Here is a 23,869-nt window from a genome sequence, read left to right on the forward strand (position 1 = left end):
TGACTCAGTTGGTTAAGCGCCTGACTCTTGATTTCGGCTCAGGTAGTGATCTCCGGGTTGTGAGATTGAGCCCCATGTTCAGGCTCCATGCTCAGTGCAGGGTCTGCATGTCCCTCTCCCTTTGCCCCTTCCCCTGCTCTCTTCATGTCTTTTTCAAATAAGTAAATAAAATCCTTAAAAAAAAACAAACAAACAACTTCTCTGTTGTCAGTAAAGTTGGATAAATAAAACTCACCTTGATTTAAAACTTATCCAAGTAATCTCCCCAAGATGTCCAGTTGAAAACAAAACAAAACCCAGCTGATCCTTTTGAAGTCTAGGCCAAATCATGGCCAATTTTGAGACTAATCACCTCGTGCAAGTACAAATACTGATTTAAACAAATGAGTTCATACAGTTTTATGATTGCATCTTTGAGTTTCAAATGCTGGTTGCATTTTCGGCCAACTTAAATTCCTCTGAATAAGCAGTCTATAGAACTGAAAAACATTCGGTCTATTTGATTGCCTGGATGCATTGCATCAACCAACTAACCGATTGACAAAACTAGATTGTTTTGACCATCACTAAGTGTCAATCAAATTTCTATGTAGCATGTTCAGATTTAAGGGCTATTTGAAGAACTATCTCATTGAATAGACAAGGTATTAGCCCCTATTACTACTCAATTAACTTCAAAAAGGAGTAGTACCATGTCATTGTGGATAAGTCGTTTTTTTTTCCTCATTAAGTCTTCATATAAACTTCATTTATATGAAGTTTTGGGGGTTTTGTGTGTGTGTGTGTGTGTGTGTGTGTGTGTGTTTTTGTAATGATGAATACTGAGCATATATGCTCAGTATTAAATCTGAAACATCCTTGGAGTTGCCGTGGAAGTATTCAACTTCAAATTTCTTTTGTAAATTATTTTTGTAATTATTTTTATTAATATGATTTTTTTTTTCTAATTACAAAAAGCACCAGAACACACTTAGGAAATAAAGGGGGTAGGGAGTTGGGGGATGGGATCAGTTTTCCAGTGTTTCCAAACTAATATGTATATAAAGGTTCATGAAAACAAATAAGGTATTTGGTAAATCACTCACAACCTGTTTTCTGGTTTTCTGAATCTAAATCATTTGACTGATACGAGAAAATGATAAGTTAGGTAGGAGCCAGAGCTTGATTTTCTAAAGGCTTATAATAAAGAAATTGTATTTAATTCTGTAGACAGTAAGAAGGCATTGCAAATTTAGAATCTGTGATGGGATGTGGTCAGATAGGTCATATTTTTGGAAACAAATCTTACAGCAGGCTGGAGTGGAGGAGAGAGATGTAGCCAGTTAGGAGGTGACTACATTTAGCCTTGGAAAGGCAGGAGGAAGACCCAGTGATAATGGATGGGTTTATGCCGTATTGAGATGATAGGATTCAGGTGTATCTGGTGAAAGATTGGATGTGAGTGATGAGGAACAGAAACTAATTGAAGGTGGCTGCCAGATTACAAATTTGCGTATGGGGTTGGGGGGGTTAAAATTGGTTGGGGGTCACTGCTCTTTTAAAAAGAAAGATGGCAGAGAGGGCATGTGGAGAAATTATATAAGGAAAGCTTCAACCACCCCCCCTCAAAGGTTGGGTAAAGAACATTTAAGGAGGAAAAATATAGGTAAATACAGACGTGTTGTCCTGTGGTTCAAATTATTATTTTTTTTACATTCATGCAAAATAATACTCTTTAGCAATAAAAAGTTATAAACTCTTGATATAAGCAATGATAACCAATGTGGTTCAAATTAAAAAAGAAAAAAGAAAGAATAGCCCAGTAAAGGATATTAAAAACTGAAAGACAAAACACAACCAGTTATTTTTAATCTGTTGTTGAGAATAGGGTGAAAGTAAATAAAGATTTGAGCATGGGACTTGACTTCCAAATATTTTGTCTTTGGGCAGTCTCTAGTTACAGGTTAAACAATGTTTCAGTAAAGGAAAAAAATGGTAACTTTTGTTGGAAAGTTAGCAAATATATAATTCTTACTTATTAGAAGGAATGGACTTCTTGCAACAAAATTTATACTTTATGTAAATTCATGTTACTGAAGTAGGTGTATCTTGTTTAGAAGTTTCCATAGTGGGGTGCCTGGGTGGCTCAGTCGTTAAGCGGCTGCCTTCGGGTCAGATCATGATCCTAGGGTCCTGGGATGGAGCCCCGCATCAGGCTCCCTGCTCCACCCTTCCCCCTCCCACCCCCCCTGCTTGTGTTCCCTCTCTTGCTGTGTCTCTCTCTGTCAAATAAATAAATAAAACCCTTAGAAGTTTCCATAGTTAATGAGGCACCTAACCATGTTTAATTAGTTTGTGGAAATTAAGTAACTTAAATTATATTTTTGTTTCAGAATCTTTAAATACAAACGTTGGAATTTTAAAAGCTAGATATTTGATTTTACTTTACAAAATGAGTTATTGTTTTATTTATTTTTTTAAAGATTTTATTTATTTATTTGAGAGAGAGATAATGAGAGATAGAGAGCATGAGAGGGAAGAGGGTCAGAGGGAGAAGCAGACTCCCTGCTGAGCAGGGAGCCCGATGTGGGACTCGATCCCAGGACTCCAGGATCATGACCTGAGCTGAAGGCAGTTGCTTAACCAACTGAGCCACCCAGGCGCCCTCCAAGTTGTTATGGTTTTAAATCATTCCTTATGTGTCTTTGAATGAACCATATTGTTTCTTGTAGCTCTGAAGTATTTCTTTGTTAAATTAGAAGAACCTATAATTACGAGGCACAGTAATTATGAGGAGTCATGTGTAATGACAAGTCAATGAATAAATAAGTGGAAAATAAGTGCCCTTTGATTGTAATCCACTTCTGTGATACTGAGTTTGATGGTGTTTTTAATCTTGAAAATGGGCCAATTGGGTGTCTCATTTGGTTAAGCATCTGAATCTTGATTTTAGCTCAGGTCGTGATCTCAGAGTCATGAGATGGAGCCCTGCCTTGGGCTCCACTCTCAGCGGGGAGTCTGCTTGAGATTCTCTCTTCCTGTCCCTCTGCCCCCCTTCCTGCTTGCGCACTCTCTCTCTCTCTTTCTCTAAAATAAATGGATAAATCTTTAAAAACAAAATAAAATGGGCTTGAAATATTAGGAATATAACTGATTTCATGAAACAAGTTATTTGCTTTTTTTAAAAAAAGATTGTATTAATTTATTTGAGAGAGAGAGAGTAAGAGAGCATGAGAGGGGGGAGGGTCAGAGGGAGTAGCAGACTCCCTGCTGATCAGGGAGCCCGATGAGGGATCATGACCTGAGCTTAAGGCAGTCGCTTAACCAACTGAGCCACCCAGGAGCCCATTATTTGCTTTTTTGTAGAGATTAAAACAATACATTTTGTAGTTTTACTAAGACTTCTCATTCAGTCATTCAACAAAACTTGTTTACTAACCTAGGTGTTATCCTAAACCTTGGTTTTACAGCAGTAAACAAAACAGATATAAATCCCTGTCCACATGGAGCTTAAATTCTGGGAAGAGCGGATAATCAACTAATAAATTAGTAAAGTATGTATTATGCCATGATGGTAACTGTTGTGGAGAAAATAAAGCTGGGGGGGAAGAAAAGGAGTGCTGGGTGAGACTAATTTTATATAGGTAGCCAGGGAAGGCCTTAACTGAGAAGATATAAGGAAGTATGGACGTGCGGAAGTGAACTAAGTAGATCTCTTGGAGGAGAGCATTCTAGGCAGAAGGCATAAAAACTGCAAAAGCTTTGGGGTGGTAAGCAGACTTGTGAGTTCCAGGAGTAGCAAAAAAGCCAATGTAGATGGACTGGGAAGATAAGGAAGAGTGGCATGAGATGAGATCACAAAGCCAGTTGGGGGCCAAGTCATGACACCTTTTCAGATGTTTTAATAATTGAGTGACAGGGGAAGACACTAGTGGATGTTAAACACAGGAATGGCATGATTCAACTTAACATTTTATTTTATTTTAGAGACTTATTTATTTATTTGGGGTGAGGGGCAGAGGGAGAGAAAGAGAGAATCTCAAGCAGATTCCATGCAGAGTGTGGACCCCAGTGCGGGGCTTGGACTCACGACACTGAGGTCACTACCTGAGCCGAAACCAAGAGTTGGACGCCTCAATGACTTTGTGTTACCAGACGCCCCTCAATTTAACATTTAAAACATAAATCTGGCTGCTGTGTGGAGAATGGACTGTAGGGGACAAGAGGGGAGCAGAGAGACAAGTTGGAAGGCATCTGCAACAACACAGCAGGGAGATGATGGTGACTTAGACCAGTATTGGTGGTGGCAATGTTGATGGTGCAAAGTGATGGGATTCTGAATTCTTTCTGAGGTGAAGCCAACAAATTCACTGTTGGACTGGATGTTGGAGGAGAGAGAAAGAGGATGACTGACTCTCTTATGATAGATGGCCTGAGCAACTGGAAGGCCAGTTGCCATCTACTATGATGGAGGGCCTACAGATGGGGGAGTGGAAGTGGGAATGAGAGATTAGGGTATCCTGTTCCCCCAAAGGAAATGGTCAAAGAAGAACAATAATAACAGTATTAGCAAGTGGTATCCTGGCTTGTTCATGCCAATGGTCTATTCTATCTGCTCCTCTGCAGTCTAGTCTGTCTCTGCATGGCTAAAAAGCACTTTCTAAAATGGCAACCTCATGAACCTAGGGTTTGAAAATCATAGTGTATTAGAGCTGGGGAAAAATTAGATATTCTAAATCACCCATATTTATTGTGGATTATTATCTCATTTATTTAAATCCTATTTAATTTTTTTTTTTTTTTGCTTTGAATGAGTGTCATAAATTTGCCACTTGAAGTATTAAGTTTCAGTAGAACTTCTTTTTTTTGGTCTACCAAAGGTATGTATGTATGTATGTATGTATGTATGTATGTATTTATTTTTCTGAGTATTTCATTTTTATTTTAATTTTTAAAAAATTTTTATTAACATATAATGTATTATTTGTTTCAGAGGTACAGGTCTGTGATTCATCAGTCTTACACAATTCACAGCGCTCACCATAGCACATACCCTCCCCAATGTCCATCAACCAGCCACCCCATCCCTCCCACCCCCCTCCACTCCAGCAACCCTCAGTTTGTTTCCTGAGATTAAGAGTCCCTTATGGTTTGTTTCCCTCTCTGGTTTCATCTTGTTTCATTTTTCCCTCCCTTCCCCTATGATTCTCTGTCTTGTTTCTCAAATTCCTCATATCAGTGAGATCATATGATAATTGTCTTTTTCTGATTGACTTATTTCACTTAGCATAATACCCTCTAGTTCCATCCATGTTGTTGCAAATGGCAAGATTTCATTTTTTGATGGCTGCATAATATTCCATTATATATGTATATATGCCACATCTTCTTTACCCATTCATCTGTTGATGGATAGAACTTCTATTTATTAAAATTTCTCCCTACATTTTACAAGCTTTAGAGTACATTCCTTATTTTTACAATTCTTGGATATCATGAATCCATGGTGTCCTGGACCCATTATTTTAGATTTTGACCTTATCCCCTTTCAGTTTCTGTTTATAAGTATATTTCATTAACCCTTTGTGTATATACATTATCTCATTTAATTCTCACAAAACCTTTGGAAGGTAGTCAGGATAGACATTATCTTAATTTTATAGAAAAGGAAAACAAAGGGAGAGGTTAATTTAGTGACAAAATCAGAACCCAAATATAACTTCTGATTTCTGCCATAGTATGTTTTCTATGGACCAAACCACTTTCTTTCCCATTTCCTTCATTACTTTATTTGTCCTTCTCTTGATACTTTCAGTTTGCTTTTGTCCTTGAGATTAGATGCCAAAAGTACTTGGCATTTTCTCTAGGGAGGTTTTTAAAATAAGGACAAGATAATGCTTTCTGGTTTTCTGCTTTACTTCTATTACTTTTTCTGATAATGTTACAAAATTACTTTCAGGGTTATTTTTGCTTTTTCATTTGTTTTAGCAATTGCAGGAACTGCAGGAACACAGGATTAATGTTTTAATAAAATGGTTTACAATGGCTACTTAATTAGTCTTCTGGTCATAATGAATTCTCTTGAATACAACAAATGTAATCTAAGTTACCTCATACTGGCACGCAATAAAGTTCATTTGCCATGTTTCTGTTCACTTGCACAGCCATGTGAAAATTTCTTGTAGATGTTCCCACCAATTTGTCAATAAACTGTCTGAGTGCTGTTTCACTTCCATAATTGTTAAGCTGTTGGAATCTCTAATAAAAAGTAATTTCATTGACCAAGGCAAGCAACTATTTTCCCAAAGCAAACAAAATGACACATAGATAATCCCTGAAAGTCTTGAGTGTGATAAATATGTAAGTCAAGGAAGAATAGTTCAATCTTTTCAAAAGGTTTTTCACAAAGTGTCACACCCCAAATTAATAACATTAAATGAAATAAAGAAACATTCACTGTAGTATGGAGGAATAGTCATGTCAGACAATAGAATTAAAGATAGAAAACAAATAGTGTAAATTGACTTATTTTGACAGATACAATCAAAATAACTTTTTCATAAATAATTTGACAGTAGAGAGTCTCCAAACTATACCATGCTATGCTCTCTTTTTCTGTTTCTTTGGCATTTTCTATTGTGGATGAACTGCTTAACTTCCTGGAATGCTTTCTAGGTAGTTGTTTTAATTTTCACTCATCTGAAATGTGGCTTTGTCCTTCCTATAATTCAGACTTTCTTGCCTGCCTGCCTTAGTCAGGCACTGCCTCAAGAACAGGCAGTCACTGTTCTTGGAAGGTCTTCATCTCCTGTTAAAAGTAAAGCTTCCAGAAGGCCTTTCTGATTTCCCAGCCAAAGTGCTCTCCTTTCATTGATTCCACATCTGGTAGAATCTTTTGTTGCTTTTTTCATCCCTCCTGCTGGATTGTCCTCCTCTTCTGGACAGCAGTTTGTATTCTTAATGCACTTATAATAACAAACATTTTTTGTTTAATCAAATTAGGGCAACCACTTAGAAATTCGTTTTTGGATACACTATGCCATGGCCACTCCATCCACTAATTGTCCATCTTGGGTCATTCGCTTTCCCATGACAGTTACAAATTCTTTCAAAACATTTGAGTGTATGCCATTTTGAAAATGATTTATGCTATTCAAATATAGAAAGTAAAAGTGTAAGGAGCACATTTCAGGTACTCTGCCAAAGATGAGTTGGACGCTGGAGGCAAAACAATTAGGGCTACCATTTAGGGGGTGTGACCAGGTAGGTAACGTCAATATTTCGTTAAAATATGAGTGCCCACTGGGTCACCCACATTTTATTTAGGTCTCGAAATTTCGGTCAGGTACTTAAACTGAGAAGACTCAGGGGTGGTTACGTGACTAGACATCATAATCACTTTACAATCCCCCGAAACGTTTCGGGATCTTGTGCCGCGAAAGTGGGCCGGCGCTGGGCGCAGGATTGCCCTCCTCCCGAACCCATCCTTCGCCTCCGGCGCCCCGGCGCTGCCGCACTGCATGCCGGGAGTCGTAGTTCCGGTTGGAGGCACCCGGAAGGACGGAAGTCTAACCAGCTCTGTCGCTAGTGGAGGTCGCGTTCTTCTCTGGCTCCCTTTCGTTCTCTCCGGCGTAGCCTTGTGTGAGCACCGCTTCATTTGTCTGTGCCACCGTTTCTCTTTTGGGTTTCAATAAAGTTTTCTTCCCTTGTACAGAGCTCAAGATGGCGGCCTCCTGGTCGCCCTTGGTTACCCTGCGCTTAGTGCAGAGCCGGCTGAGAGGGAGATGTGTTGGGTGCGGGGCCTGGGCTGCTGCTCTCGCCCCTCCGGCTACCGCCCCAGGAAACACCTTTTGGAAAGGTCAGTGACTGTGCCATGAGTAGGCCGAGCCGACTGCATATGACCGGGGAAACCTCGGGTCACTCTCCCTACTCTGTTTCTCCCAGTTGCCTCCTGGTTTCACGATTTTCGGAGCTAGGGGCCCTTGGAGAGGAGTTTCAGCCTCTCTTGTCCTTGTCTGACTGCTCATGAAGGAGCCCTGAGCCTTGAGGAAGCTGACCCAGGGCGACTTAAATTTTGAGGTCAGAGGTCGACTAAGAGTTTGTTCCCTTCAGGCTGTTAGAGTTGACACCAGGTGAGCTCAGGTGTAGGAGTGCCTGGCTGAAGGGATGCAAGTGTGGGATAGGGGACTGGGGACCATTATACTTGCGCCTTCCTTGCTCTCCAACTGCACCTAAAAGCCAAACCTCGGACTTCTGCGGGCCAAGCTGGCTCTCGGGATTCTGGGAACGCAAGTGTGCAAGTATTCTCAGACTGAGGAAACAATTCCTGTTCAAGTCACCAGAGGCTTCAGTGGGGTGTATTTTCTCACTGGGCTTGCTCCATTCATTCATTCAAATCGTTACATGTTCGTGAGTGAATGATCATATATTATGAGTAACTAAGTCTTCAGGAGTGCTGATTTTGCTGCTATATTCATATACTCCCATTAAACTGCAGGCTACTCAAAAGCAAGGACCAGGTGTCTTGTTTCCTCAGCACTTGGCACAGTGTTTGGTGCCTGATGGTTAAGGTATATTTCCTGAATGAATGAATGATGTTATTATTGTTTTTTCCCTCCACACACTTACCTGTTTTTTTTCTCATCTCCAAGTACCCCTTCTTCTGTGTCTTAATAAATTGATTCTCATTGGCTTGTCTAGTAAAACCCTATCAGTCTTTAGAGTTGAAATTAATACTAGAACTCTGATTAAGTCACCTTAGGTTCTTCTGCAAAGTTTAGCATAATTCACTTACTATATAATGGAATATTTTGGTAGTGTAAGGGTTGGGTCATAATGTAAATTTTATTTTTTTAAATTTATGAAATAGGTAATAAAAGCAACTGATACAAGAAGAAATGTGGTAAAATGTTCCATCCCCCCTATCCCTTAGCCACTTAGTTTTCCTCCCTAGAGGCAACCTCTAATACTAGTTTCTTATGTATTCTTCGGGGCATTATGTGTATGAAAAAACATGTATGTGTATATATAAGCGTCTATATTTAAAAAAAAAAATGGGAAAAATACATATCCTCCTGTACCTTTTTTTTGTTTTGTTTAGTATATTTTGGAAGTCATTACATATTAATACATATAGAACTGCCTTATTTTATTTTTTAAAAATTAATTAATTAATTAATTAATTTGATAGAGAAAGAGCACAAGCAGGGGGAGTGGCAGGCAGAGGGAGAGGGAGAAGCAGGCTTCCCGCAGAGCAGGGAGTCCGATGCCAGGCTCCATCCCAGGACCCCGGGATCATGACCTGAGCCAAAGGCAGTTGCTTAACTGACTGAGCCACCCAGCTGCCTCTAGAACGACCTCATTTTATTTTATTATTTTTTTTTAAAGATTTTATTTATTTATTAGAGAGAGAGAGAGAGCGTGAGAAGGGGGAAGGTCAGAGGGAGAAGCAGGCTCCCTGCCGAGCAGGGAGCCCGATGCAGGATTTGATGCAGGATTCGATCCAGGATTCGATACGGGGACTCCAGTTTCATGACCTGAGCCAAAAGCAGTCGCTTAACCAACTGAGCCACCCAGGCACCCAGAACTACCTCATTCTAAATGGTTAAAATAGAATTTTATTCAATGCATGTACCATAATTTATGAAAATTTAAGGTTTAAGGAACATCATCATAACATAAGAGTTACTGAATGCTTATTCTGTGCCATGCGGTATGCTAAGTGCTTTCTACATACTTTATCTTATTTAATTCTTACTATCCTCATTTTGGGGTTGATGAATCCAAGGTTGCAGAAGTTATACAGCTAGTTAAGTGTCAGAACTTTTGGCTTCAAGTAAAGGCTATACTTGGATTTACACCTGACCATAAAGGCTTTGCTATTAACCTGTACTCATATTTTTTAAAAATTAAATCAAGATATTATTGCATTCAGAATTATCTCTTAGAATTTCAAAACTCGGGCGCCTGGGTGGCTCAGTTGGTTAAGCGACTGCCTTCGGCTCAGGTCATGATCTCAGGGTCCTGGGATCGAGCCCCGCATTGGGCTCCCTGCTCAGCGGGAAGCCTGCTTCTCCCTTTCCCACTCCCCCTGCTTGTGTTCCCTCTCTTGCTGTCTCTCTCTGTCAAATAAATAAATAAAATCTTTAAAAAAAATTTTTTTTTCAAAACTCACCAGAAGCCAAAGCGTTAATGGGACTAATTGCAGCTGCAGGCTAAAAAGCACAGCTGCAACTTTTCCTCCAGACCTTTTTCATTTGCCTTTAAATTTTCCTCCTCCTTCGGAGAGGTGGATTTGAGGCTTGTTCTCCCATCTTCTCATTTGGCTGCCTCTCTAGTAAACCCTTTTCCTGCTGCCTACTTCATTCTCAGTGATTGTCTTTGCTGCACATTGGGCAGCCAAACTTGGGTTTTGTTACAGATTTGGCAAGCTAGCTAGGAGTTCTTTGCCTGCCTGTGGGTGGTTTGTTGGCCCCCAGTTGGTGATGGGGGCCTGGTGACAAGTCCAAGCAGCTGCCAAGGTTCTTTGCCCTAGGGACTGTCCCGGGGTCCCCACCCCAACTGGGTACTTTTGACTTTCGGCACCTAATTTAACCTTTGTGGCAAGGAAATGTTTTCTTGGATTCAGTTTGGACGGATGTCTCTTGGTGAGTAGTATTTCATGTGTGATGGCATGTGAACTTATTTCTTCCTTCTGTTTGGTTTGGCTCTCAGATTTCTTCCTCCCATTCGGTTGCCTCCAAATAGTGGGTTTTGGTTCTCTTAGCTTCCTTTTCTTTTCTTTTTTTTTTATTTTTTAAAGATTTATTTATTTATTTGAGAGAGAGACAATGAGAGATAGCGAGCACGAGAGGGAAGAGGGTCAGAGGGAGAAGCCGACTCCCTGCTGAGCAGGAAGCCCGATGTGGGACTCGATCCCGGGAGTCCAGGATCATGACCTGAGCCGAAGGCAGTCGCTCAATCAACTGAGCCACCCAGGCGCCCATCTTAGCCTCCTTTTCTTAAGAAAAGCCTTGACTAGGAAGCCATTTGGTTCAGTCCATGAAGCCCCAACTTTTGGGGAGGAACTGATGTTCACGGAGGTACTCTGGGCTTCATTTTGTTGTTGTTGTTGTTGCTGCAGCTTTTGGAATTTTTGAATAAGACAAGCTGTGTTCTAATTGGAAAATGGGAAATGACAATTTCATCCCCACATGCAGCTCTTTGGGCTATATTCTCCAAAATTGGGCAGTCTTTTTTGGCAACACTGCTTGGCCACATCCATTAATTATAATACCATCTTGCCATTAGATTTGTGTTGGGAAAGGGGGCTATTTGGAAATTGGGCCTTTAAGATTTTGTTTGCGTCTTGTGTATTTGTGTGTCCATGTATGTTGTAAATGTGAGATATTTTCTCTACCTCTGGATGTTATTGCTAAAATTAATTTTGTAAAAGAGCTCTATTTAGTTGGGTTAAAGGCAAGAACTTGTAAGAATTGGGCATTCTAATACTGAGAAAGATGGAAACTAACCAAGCTGTTTTTTAAGTTCACATGATCTTGGAAAATATTCAGTATTAAGGCTAATTCAAGGTTATTGGTTTAATTAAAATGGACATGTCTTTAGAATTAGCAACATTAAATGTAAAGGTTTTATTCTGCCTGTCTTTACTGAAAGTCAAATAAATTCATGTTATCTCCATTGCAAAATTTGTTAGAAAAGAAAAAAAAACCTTAGAACTTTCTTATTAAGTTTTATGGGTGATCTAAGAATAAACGGATGTAAATAATTTTAATAAATGTAATTAAGACTACTGGAAATAATAAGGGTAACAACTCTATATGCAAGGAAAGTGAGCCTGGTTACCTAAAGAGGGAAAACTCAGGACAAAATCTGAATGTGAAAAGTAAAATTGTTGTGAGAAGTTGTTGTGAGAAGTAAAGTTTTAGAAGGTTTGTGAGAAGGGAATTTTTGGAAAGGAATTTTGTGGAGACTAAAATTATGGAGATTAGTATATAAAGAAGTTTATTAGTGATCAACACCAGAAGAAGAGAAGGGAGCATAAAAGAGGCAGAAGTTGAGCAGTGATATAATATCAACAGAAGCCTTAACTGATTCTCTTGAGGAGTTCCAAAAATTGAATTATCCTCAGAACCATCCTAAATTGAGACAAAAGGGCTGGACTTTTATTAATTTATTTTTATTTTATTTTTAAAGATTTTATTTATTCATTTGAGACACAGAGATACACACACAGAGAGAGAGAGAGCATGAGCTGGGAGAGAGGCAGAGGTGGAGGGAGAAGCAGGCTCCTCGCTGAGCCAGGAGCCTGATGTGGGGCTCGATCCCAGCACCCTGGGATGATGACCTGAGCCGAAGGTAGACGCTTAACCATCTGAGCCACCCAGGCGCCCCAAGGGCTGGACTTTTATAATAGTGATTGGACATGACCACTTGGAAAGAGGGCATACCCTTGGCAAGGCAGCTGTCTTCAGTCAAGACAATCCTGATGGTGTCTGAGAGTTGAGGACTGTTGGGAGCGTTCCTACAGCTGAGAGTCCTTCACTCCTGATGGAGATATGTTTGTGGGTGGAACAGTTTTATGGATCGAAGACAATGAAGAGCTGGATGCAATGGTGACCATCAGCTATTGTCCATTGCTGAGGACACCAGAAATTGGACTGATTGCTCAAGGGAACAATGGGCAGATTAAGCTGCCCATTTGGCAAAGATTCCAAAAATCTTCTATGATGACTTTAGTGCCCGACATGGGCTTAACTAAATATCAACCCAGTATTCCTGGGAGGACCTCAAAAGAGCTAAGAAATGGGAATTTTTTTTTTTTTGGAACAGGAATTTGGACTCCATGTTGGCACTAAAGCCAGTTGGAACTAAGATGAATCCTTACCCCAGAACATCTTACGGAAGAAATGATTAGCCATATTCACCAAAGCACCCCTTATGATTAAGATACTACTCTTAAGTGGATCCAGAAGTATATAGTGGGTCCCAATTTTTAGAGCACTGTTCAAAAATGTGACGTTTGTGCTAAAAGCCATCCTAAGACTGTCCCCCACCAGTTCTAAAAGGTATACAACTTAGAGGTACCAAACCTGGAGAAAACCAGCAGGTAGACTTTACTCTTACGCCAAAAACAACAGGTAATTTTCAATATTTCTTAGTATTTGTAGACACCTTTACAAATTGTGTTGAAGCTTTTCCATGCCATTCAGAGAATGCCTCAGAAGTTGTCAAAAACACTTAAAAAAAAGATTTATATATTTATTTGAGAGAGAAATTGAGAGACTGAGAGAACAAGTGGGAGGGGGAGCAGAGGGAGAAGCAGATTTCCTGCAGAGCAGGGAACCCGATGCAGGGCTCCATCCCAGGACCCTGGGATCATGACCTGAGCTGAAGGCAGATGCTTAACCAACTGAGCCATCCAGGCGCCCTGTCAAAAACACTTTTTTTTTTTTTTTTAAGATTTTAATTTTATTTGAGAGAGAGTGAGTGAGAGAGAGAGCACAAGAGGGGGTAGGGTCAGAGGGAGGAGCAGACTCCCCGCTGAGCAGGGAGCCCGATGCGGAACTCGCTCCTGGGACTCGGGGATCATGACCTGAGCCGAAGGCAGTCGCCTAACCAGCTGAGCCACCCAGGCGCCCTGTCAAAAACACTTTTAAGCAAAATTATTGCTAGATTTGGATGGTCACTAACAATTCACCAGAGCAACAATGGAGCAGCATTTGTGGCAAAAATCACACAAGTAGTGTTCAGTGCCTTGGCCATCCAATGGAAATTACATGCTTTCTGGAGAAGCTGATAGGAAAAACAAAAAATGAACTTTGGCAAAAATATGCCAAGAAACCAACTTAACTTGAGAAGAAGCCTTGCTGGCTTCTCTGCTTTGGGTAAGAGTGGCCCCTAGAAGTGGGCTTGGTTTAAGCCCCTATGAGATGTTATATGGAAAACTCTCTCTATACTCTTTTCATGACTTTAAAGTTCCTGATGGGGCTCACGTAAGGGAATTAATACTATCAGCTATGTTCGCTATGTAAGTTTGCTTCTAGCAGGTTGTTGTATCACTACACTGCCTGAATCCTGGAGACTTGATGTTATTAAGAACCTGGAAGAAAAGCGCTTGGAGGGCCAGCTCCATCTTCATTAGACAGGACCTTATGAGGTACTGCTGATCACCCATTCTTCAGTAAAACTAAAGGGAATTAAGCCGTGGATTCATTACACTCGAATTATAAGAATTCACAGGTTCCCTATACCCTGTCACAAGGAGAACATCAAAAAAGAGCCCTGCTTGGACTGGTAAGCCTTTGATGGGCCTGAAACTACTTTTTAGGGGAGCTGGTCTGAAGAAATCATTGACTTAATGTTAAATAGAAGGAGGAAATAGACCAAGGAAAGGAATGAGGGGAAAGGAAGAGCATGTTCTTTGTTTTTATGTCTCATCTAAACTTTAGTGCCAGCCCTGGCTCCAAGATGTTTGGGAAGCTGAGCTCTGAAGAATTTAGGGGTCCTAAAATGCTCTTCATCCAAATCAGCCTACCTGATTGCCTAACTTTAAATTCCTTAGGAAATAGAACATTATGAATTCCATTTTGGGATGTGTATTTCCATTAGTTTATTAAAATTTGAGTTGAGGGGTGCCTGGATGGCTCAGTCAGTTGGGCTGATCCCAGCTGGGCTCCTTGCTCAGGGGGGAGACTGCTTCTCCCTCTGCCTCTGCTGCCGCTGTGCCTGCTTTTGCGCGAAGCACGTGTGCTCTCTATCAAATAGAGAAGTAAAATCTTTTAAAAAAATACTTAAATTGAAATTTGGTATCATATTGTAATTTAAGTATAGATGCTCAATTTTTATTTTATTGCCTGTTTTCTTTTAGGTCTAAATGTATCTTCGTTTAATGTAATGGTTGTTCAGCCTCCAAATAGTTAAGGGGAAACTTTTTTTAGAGATTAGATGGCCATGGTGTGGGTGGAAAATGCCTCAAATTTGCTAATTCAGTTGAAGCCTTGTATTAAGTGTTTGGGTGGGTAGGGGTGGTGGGGGTGGTGGTGGTGGTGGTGGTAGGGGAAGTGAATGAAATTGAGTCCCAGCCGTTGAATAGCTCACAGTCTTGGAAGAGTGATGATATCATTATAGCTAACATTTATCGAGCCTTTTCTATGTTCCAGGCGATCTGCTAGCAGTTTCTTTCTCTCATAATTTAATCTTCATAAAAACCCTGTAAAATTACTTGTTTACTCTATTTCTTAGATGAATAAACAGGCATGGCCACCCAACTGGGATGTGAACCCAGGCACTTTTTGCTCCAGAACCACAAACTTAACCATTGTCTTCTGGCTCCTTTTTTTTTTTTTTGTTAAAGATTTTATTTATTTGACACACACAGAGAGAGAGAGCACAAGTAGGCAGAGCAGCAGGCAGAGGGAGAGGGAGAAGCAGGCTCTCTGCCGAGCAGGGAGCCTGATGCGGGGCTCGATCCCAGGATGCTGGGATCACATCCCGAGCGGAAGGCAGACGCTTAACCGACTGAGCCACCCAGGCTAATATCACAATAGACATTAATAACCCATCATTTAGGCTCATCTTAAGTGTTGCAGGACTGTGAAGGTGAAAGCAGCTCTGGAGAGGGGAGGGTGTTGTAGCACAAGTCTAGAAGTGGGTTGTACATGGCCCTTATTGGATTATGGGCCCTCAGGGAGAGCAGCTAGAAATGAAGCTGGAAAGGTGGCCTGGATCTGGTTAAAAGTTCTGTATAGTGTGTGAAGACATCTAGGCTCAGCAGGATGCTGGTGGAGGTTTTATAAGAAGAAAAGTTGTTGTATCGGTTTTAGCATGATTATTCTTATTGCTGCCTGAAAAGCAGATTGGAAATGCCCTGGGTGGGGAATACTGGAAGCTCAGTGGTTATTTAGGAGGAAGTTGTAGTTCTGGAGAGAATGGTTCATAGCCTGAATTACTGCTGTGGTGAGGTGGGAAGTAGGGCAGCAAGGGAGGGGATTCAGAGACAGTTCTTTGGTAGAATTGCCAGGCTTTGGGTGAGACAAGGAAAGAGAAGAGTTAGGATCAACTTAGGTTTCCTAGTTTGGGTAATTTGATGGCATCACCATCTATCAGGGTAAACAAACACACAGAAAGTAGGGCCAGAGGCCTTCTAGGGAGAGATTCCTTTTTGGACTTGTTAAATTTGAGGTGGTTATGACATTTCTGGATAAATAAATTTAATTAGTTGTAGGAAATATGGGGGTCTGAGATTAAGAAAGGAAATATGAGGTGTTGAGAGCCAGGAGAATGGAAGAACTAGCCTGGGAATATTTGTAGAGAGAAAAGGAGAAGACACTGACAGTGAGTCCTTGGGAAAATTGACATTTTATGAGAAGAACATGTCCTTGTCGGAGAGCATTAAGAGAGGCCATAGGAAAACTAGAAGAGAAACCAAAGAGGAGAATGTTTCTAGGTTTTCTAAAATTGAACATTAGTGTATATGAAAATTCTATTTTATTTACGCTAGCCTTAAATAGATTGTTTCATGGAGGCAAGGTACTGTGAGAGCCACATCTTGTGATTTTTTTTTTCCATAGTGTCTTTTTGTATCTCAATGTTGTATTTTTAGGTGTCTTTATTAAATGATGACTCATGTTTACCCTTGGTTCCACAACCTCTTTACTATGTGTATACAGGAGATCTTGATGAGGCATTAATATGAGAACTAATGTACCTCAGCCATATGAATTCATATAATTTATTGGTAGTATATATTAGTGATTAAGAAAATGGGCTTTGGACTTTACTACCCAATTAGATGAATACCCTTATGTGAATCCTCATGTTTCTTGGATTTTCATTAACATCTATTATATTAGAAAAGAATGTTCATGCCTACTCCTGAGACTGATAACTTCATGATAATGTTTTTTTCCAATTAGCTTTTGAAAAGCACAGCTTATTACATAGGCAAAGCTGGTGCCCTAGACATAGTTCTAGGGGAGGGAGAGGCAGATAACAAATGGTGGGTCTAAGAATAGAACTGATAGGAAGGAATGTAAGAGGTCCAGAAATGGGTGATTGATCTACTGTAGATTAGCACTGCTTTACACCTCAAGAGCTTCATTTTCTTTGTTTAAGAAAATAGTATTTAAATGGGGGTATAACTATTCTTTTGATTTGCCTTTTTACTAAAAGTACCACAGAAATAGTAGGTGTTAAGATTCTAGAAACTGGAAGTTCAGCCTTGGGCCCAGTGTAGTAGTATGTTCCATCTATAAATTCTCTGACAAGTGACCTAGCCTCTGCTTGAATATATCTAACACTTGTTTTCCTAGGTCACTCATATTTTTCACTGACCTGTAACTAAGATTTGTTCTAATTTCTCTCTTAAAAAGCCTTTTCGGTACGTCTGTTCTTCCTGCTATGTTATTTCATGCTTACCTAAGGTCCTCGATTGAGGTCCCATTTCTGCATCTACTGTCCTGGAGGTTCTTGATACTTTAATCTCCAGAATCTTTTCATAGCATTTGTTCACTGTCCTGCTCGTGCTCCCTTATTTCTTCTCTTCATTGAGCCCATTCTAGGAGTTACTTTTCAACGCATCTATCCAGATTCTTGACCGGGTAGCAGTTTTCAACAACTTTTAAAGCCTGAATATGTATTTCTTAGAGTAGTTCCTTCATAGCTTCATAATGCAACTATATCTCAAATGTAAACCACGTAGATTCCATTAAAAAATTGTTAGGTGTATGAGTATATAAAATTTAAGTAAATGAACCTAAAAATGTTATTTTTCTTTAGCACTTGAAAGAAAATAGATTCCTTAGATCTCATTATTAAATAGTGTATGAACAGGGTGAATATTAAGGAGTTACTCAGTATGCTAGGCCATGCCTATAATTACTTCAGAATAGCTTTATTCAGATTTTTAGGCGATATTTTACTGATTTGTTATCATGAAATTTAAAGTACTGTTTTTTCCTTTTGTAAAGTTATACACTGGCACATTAAGATTAACCAGCTTCTAAAGGAAAAGAATGATAACCAGCAAGCATTTAGTTTTAATTTTCATAATTTTTCTATTTAAATCAAAAGCACCCTTTTAAAGCCCCTAAATCAGCCTTTTATAAATAAAGTAAATCATCTTGTGATGCATTCCTTGATGATGGCTTATGTTGTTTTTCTAAAGAAAGAGTTTAATTAAGATTTGATTTTCTTCTATTCTGCACTTTGTTTATTCATCACTGAATCAAACATAGGTCTTTAATGTCACTGGTAAGTCTGACTTTTTGGGTCATTGATGACCATTGCAGTTTTCAAAAAAACAGCTGAATATTTGTATTTGGGGTATGATTAGAACATAATAGAGCATAAATGGGCTGCCTATGACCTTAGTATGGGCTTCTGTCATTGTAGGAGAACATTTCTGGTCAGTGGCCACTGTTTACAGTTTGTTAAAATCATCAACACAAGTGTACAAATAACTCATGAATAATTGTGAACACAGTATTTGAATGGATGTTTAATAAATATGCATTAAAAATCTAATTACAGTAATGAAGTTTACAGCTGAAATTTTAATCCAGCCCTTTAGAAATATTAAATGTGCTTTTCCTGATTGTGCATTTTTCTCACAGCAGTTGGGTAAACATTTTAAACTGGAAATCTAAATTCCTTATATAGTTTTGATTTCATTTAACTAAGCATGTGTTCTTTTTGGCAACAATCTTCTTCCTCTTTGTGAAGAAGTGAACCTCCTTTTATTCCATAACTGTTACTTTGAAGAATTTTGATCAGTTCTATCTTAAGACTGATGAACATATGGGATACCAGATGAATAATGAAATGTGACCTGCAAAGACTAGATTGTGATTTTGGTTTCATTGATTATATTGGGACAATCATTTAATTTGGCATTTTCCATTTTCTCATCTGTAGAAATGGGATTAATTATCCTAACTCTACCTTCCTTGTAGGTCATTTATGAGGCTCAAATAAGTTGTTATGTGAGAAAGCACTTTGAAAACTATAAGAATTGTCATATAAATGTGGAGCTATGCCAGGAGTAATTGAAATATTATTAAAATGCCAGAGTTGGTAGATTCTAGTCAGTGAGTAGAAATGGAATGAATTCAACTCTATACAGAATTACTGAAGTAATTTTAACTTTGGGGAGGATTCATTAAATTAATGGCAAAGGACCCAGTCTGATTTCAGTGCTTTGAATTCTAGAAAATGCAGTTTTGATTTTTTTCTTTAAGATTGTGCAAAGGGCCTCTGTAGGTAACCAGTGATGGTTTTTGTTCTCCTGGATTTAACTACCTTTTCTCTAGATACTCTGAATACCGAGAGGTTCTTTGTCATGATGTTTCAAAGAAAGCTGTTGAACTTTGATTTATAGTACTCAAGTAAAATATCTTCATTTAGTAAGAAATTGATACTGTTTTCAAAAGTAACTCAAGTGTTTGTGAATTATTTGCTGTGCAGAAAGATAATATTTTATAGAATTAAAGAATATTAGAACTGAAGAGGACCTCTGGGTCATGTAGTCAGACGATGTTAGATAGGCCTGTACTTTCTGCCTTAACTGTTTCTTTCATTTTTGGATGCCCTCTAGGTTAGAAAATTCTTTTTTTAAATTTTATTTACTTATTTTAAATAATCTCTACACCCAGCATGGGGCTTGAACTCACGACCCTGAGATTAAGAGTCTCCTGCTCTTCAGACTGAGCAGCCAGGTGCCCCTAGGATATTCTTTAAGTAGAAAGAAATTCGAGCTTTTCTTTACCTTCTTTCCATTCATCTTGAAACTTTCCTCAGGTACAGCATGTGTAACTCTAGTCCTGACTGCACATGACAGTTCTTTAAACATATCAGGACTGATAATATCATTTACTTATTTACTCATTTATTTATTTATTCATCATCCTTGTCCTAATTCCATTTGACATCCTTTCAAACATTAAAGACTTAGATTTCTTCCATTCATTCATTTATTCCCCAAATGTTTCTTGGTGCCATCTATATGCTAGACATAGGGTACTGGGATATTGTTACTATGTCCCTTCTCAGTGTCAGCTGTCCCTGTCCTGTTAGTCAAATCTTATGACATCATTTCTAGATCCCTAGAACTACTTCCCTTCTTGAGATTACAATCTACTTTCTGAATGTCGCTCTGAAAATATGGCCCCCATATCTCAACATATTCCTTCAGATATATCTGGCTAGAGGAGTGTTGTAGGTTACCTTTCCTGTGTCCTATTATATTCATGTCTTACCTTAAGACTCCTAGGGCTGTTAAGACAGATCTCTCCAATTTGTATTTGATTAATTTTTTCTTTTTAAAAATAAATATTATAAAAATAGTACATGTGCATAGTAGAAAATACAGAAAAGACAACTATTAAGTATGCTCAAAAAATTAAAAAGTTGTGGGGTGCCTGCCTTTGGCTCAGGTCATGATCCCCAGGGTCCTGGGATTGAGCCCCACATTGGGCTCCCTGCTCAGTGGGGAGCCTGCTTCTCCCTCTCCCTCTGCCCCTCCCCCCACTCATGCTCTCTGTCTGTGTCTCTCTCTCTTCCCCCAAATAAATAAATAAAATCTTTTCAAAAAAATTAAAAAGTTATTGAGGTATAATTGTAAAGCCTGCTGAATTTTCGTAAAGAGAATAGATCTGTGTAAATACAACCTAAATCAAGAAATAGAACATTTTTAGTGCTGGAGGCAACTGTTGTGCATCCTCTGAGTCGCTAGCCCTTTACTTGCAATGGTAATCAACATCCTGGTATATATTACTATTAATTTATTTTGCCTGTTTTTAAATTTTATGTAAATAGAATCATGATTCTGGCTTATTTCACTTAACATTATGTTTATGAGGTTCATCAATCTTTTACATATAGCAACAGTTAATTCATTTGCTGACTATAATATGACATTGTATAATTATACCACAATTTTCTTAAAGGTCTTTTTTTTTTTAATTGCAGTGTAGTTGGCATACAATGTCACAATGGTTCCAGGTGTACACCATAGTGATTGGATAACCCTATATGTTATGCTGTGCACAACAAGCGTAGCTACTACTGGTCACCAGACAATGTTATTACAGTACCGTTGATTATATTCCCTATGCTCTATCTTTCATCTCCATGATTTCTATCTTCTATAACTGGAAGCTTGTACCTCCCAATCCGCTTCACCCATTTTGCCCGTCGCCCACCTCCCTTTCCTTTGGAAACCACCAGTTTGTTCTGTGTTTATGGGTCTGTTTCTGCTTCTTGTTGTTGTTGTTCATTGGTTTTTAGATTTCACACATAAGTGAAATCCTATGATATTCGTCTTCCTGTCTGTCTTATTGCACTTAGCATAATACTCTTGAGGTCCATCCATATTGTTGCAAATGGCAAGATCTCATTCTTTTTTTATAGCTGAGTGATATTCCATTGTATATAAATACCGTATCTTTTTTATCAGTTCATCTGTTGATGGACACTTAGGTTGCTCCATATCTTGGCTATTGTAAATAATGCTGCAATAAACTAAACTAGGGGTGCATATATTTTTTCAAATTAGTGTTTTTGTTTTCTTTGGGTAAATATTCACTAGTGGAATTACTGGATTGTATGTGTTTCTATTTTTAATCTTCTGTGTTATCTCCATGTTTCCCCCAGTGGGTGCACAAATTTACATGCCCACCAACAGTGCATGAGGGTGCCTTTTTCTCCACATCCTCACTAATGCTTATATCCTTTCGTTTTGATGCTAGCCATTCTGATATGAGGATTCTACCAGATTTTTAAATCCATTCTGCAGTTTTAGGTGTTGAGGTTGTTTTTCAAGTTTTGGCTACTGCTATGAAAGTTTGTACATATATTTTGGTGGCATACATAAATGCTTTCTTGTGGGCGGATACCTGAGAATTGCTGGATCATACAGTATATGTTCATCTTTAGTAGATAAGGCCAGTTTTCCAAAATGATTACATCAAAATATATTTCTACTAGCAATGTATGAGATTTCAGCTGCCATGTGTCCTCATGAATACTTGCATTCTTTTTAATTGTAGTCACTCTACTAAATGTGTAGTGATATCTCATTGTGGTTTTATTTTGCTTTTCTCTGATGACTTTTGAGGTTGACTACCTTTTTTTTTGTACATATTTATAGGACACTTGGATAGAATCTTTTGTGACACACCTTTTCAAGTGTTCTGCCCATTTTCCTAATGCATTTTTTTGGTCTATTAATAATTGTAGTTCTTTATATATTCTGGATATTAGTCCTTTGTCAGATGTATAAATTGCAAGTATTTTCTCTTGGTCTGTGGCTTGCACTTTAGTTTTTTTTTATTTTTTATTTTTTTATTATTTTTTTAAAGATTTTATTTATTCATTCATGAGAGACAGAGGGAGAGAGAGAGAGAGAGAGAGAGAAGCAGAGGGAGAAGCAGGCTCCCAAGGAGCAGGGAGCCCAATGTGGGACTCAATCCCAGGACCCTGGGATCATGACCTGAGCCGAAGGCAGACGCTTAACCATCTGAGCCACCCAGGCGCCCTTTTTTAGTTTTTTTTAATGGAGTTTTTTTATGAACAGAAGTACTTTATTGTAATGTCCATTTATCAGCCTTTTTTTTTTTTTGTATCCTATTTAAGAAATCTTTGCTTACCTTAAGGTCATCAAGGTATTCTGATATCTTTTAGAAGTTTTATTATTTTTCTTTTCACACTTAGATCCATGGTCCATCTGGAATACTTGTATGTTATGTTAAACTAGGGTCAGGATTCATTTTTTTCTTTTCATGTGGATATTCATTGTCCTGGAACATTTTTTGAATAGAGTATCTTTTTACCAGGCTACTGCAGCACTACCTTTGACATAAATCCAGTGACTGTATATATATCTCCAGTTTGTATTTGATTAATTTTTTCTTTTTAAAAATAAATATTATAGAAATAGTACATGTGCATAGTAGAAAATACAGAAGAGACAATTGTTAAGTAATAGTTGCTCTCTCTCTCTCGATATATAAAATATATATATATTATATTTATATACTTATACATAAATATATAAAATATAATAACATATAAATATATAAAATAGTTGCTCAATATATATATATATATGGGTTTCTTTTTTTTTTCCTTTGGTCTGTTTTTGTGCCAATACCACAGTGCCCAATTCTTTAGCTTTATAATTTTAATATCTATCTGTTTGAGTCCTTCAACTTCACTCTTTTTCAAGATTGACTAGACCTAAGTGAGCTGTCTGGTATCACAGCCACTAGCCACACATGGACATTGAGTGCTTGAAATATGGCTAATGTGACTGGGGAAGTAAATCTTAAATTTTATTTAATTTTAGTTAACTTAAATACAAATTTTAAAAAGGATACCTGATTCAGATATTGGAAAAAAAATTTTTAAAGACTTAAAAAAATAATAAAATAAAAACAAAGATTTTATTTATTTATTTGACAGAGAGAGAAACAGCAAGAGAGGTAACACAAGTAGGGGGAGTGGGAAAAGGAGAAGCAGGCTCCCTGCTGAGCAGGGAGCCCAATGTGGGGCTCAATCCAGGACCCTGGGATCATGATCCAAGCCGAAGGCAGACGCCTAATGACTCAGCTACCCAGGCGCCCAAAAAGACTTTATTTTTATTTTTTTAGAAGATTTTATTTATTTATTTGAGAGAGAGAGAGAATGAGAGATAGCACGAATGGGAAGAGGGTCAGAGGGAGAAGCAGACTCCCTGCTGAGCAGGGAGCCCGATGTGGGACTCGATCCCGGGACTCCAGGATCATGACCTGAGCCGAAGGCAGTTGCTTAACCAACTGAGCCACCCAGGCGCCCAAAAGACTTTATTTTTAGAGCAGTTTTAGGTTCACAGCAAAATTGAGCAGAAGGTACT

At 38.6% G+C, this 23,869-nt stretch overlaps 1 protein-coding gene across 3 annotated transcripts in view; it reads left to right on the forward strand.

Annotated features, from left to right (window-relative positions):
• The first annotated feature begins 7,508 nt into the window (after positions 1 to 7,508).
• The window catches only part of AFG1L (AFG1 like ATPase), a 223,698-nt gene continuing 207,337 nt past the window's right edge, over positions 7,509 to 23,869 (forward strand). Inside the window, exons 1-2 of one of the 3 annotated variants that reach the window (XM_073893739.1) lie at positions 7,509 to 7,572; positions 7,694 to 7,837. In XM_073893739.1, the coding sequence (XP_073749840.1) occupies positions 7,702 to 7,837 (136 nt within the window). In that variant the 5' untranslated portion in view covers positions 7,509 to 7,572; positions 7,694 to 7,701. Of the gene's footprint in view, positions 7,838 to 23,869 lie in introns of all 3 variants that reach the window. The other 2 variants (XM_073893740.1, XM_025863601.2) reach the window with 2 other exon arrangements.

This window comes from Callorhinus ursinus, unplaced genomic scaffold (genome assembly GCF_003265705.2).
Source record: "Callorhinus ursinus isolate GAN/ISIS: 27379988/994484 unplaced genomic scaffold, GSC_fseal_2.0 scaffold6, whole genome shotgun sequence".
Classification (NCBI taxonomy): Eukaryota; Metazoa; Chordata; class Mammalia; order Carnivora; family Otariidae; genus Callorhinus; species Callorhinus ursinus.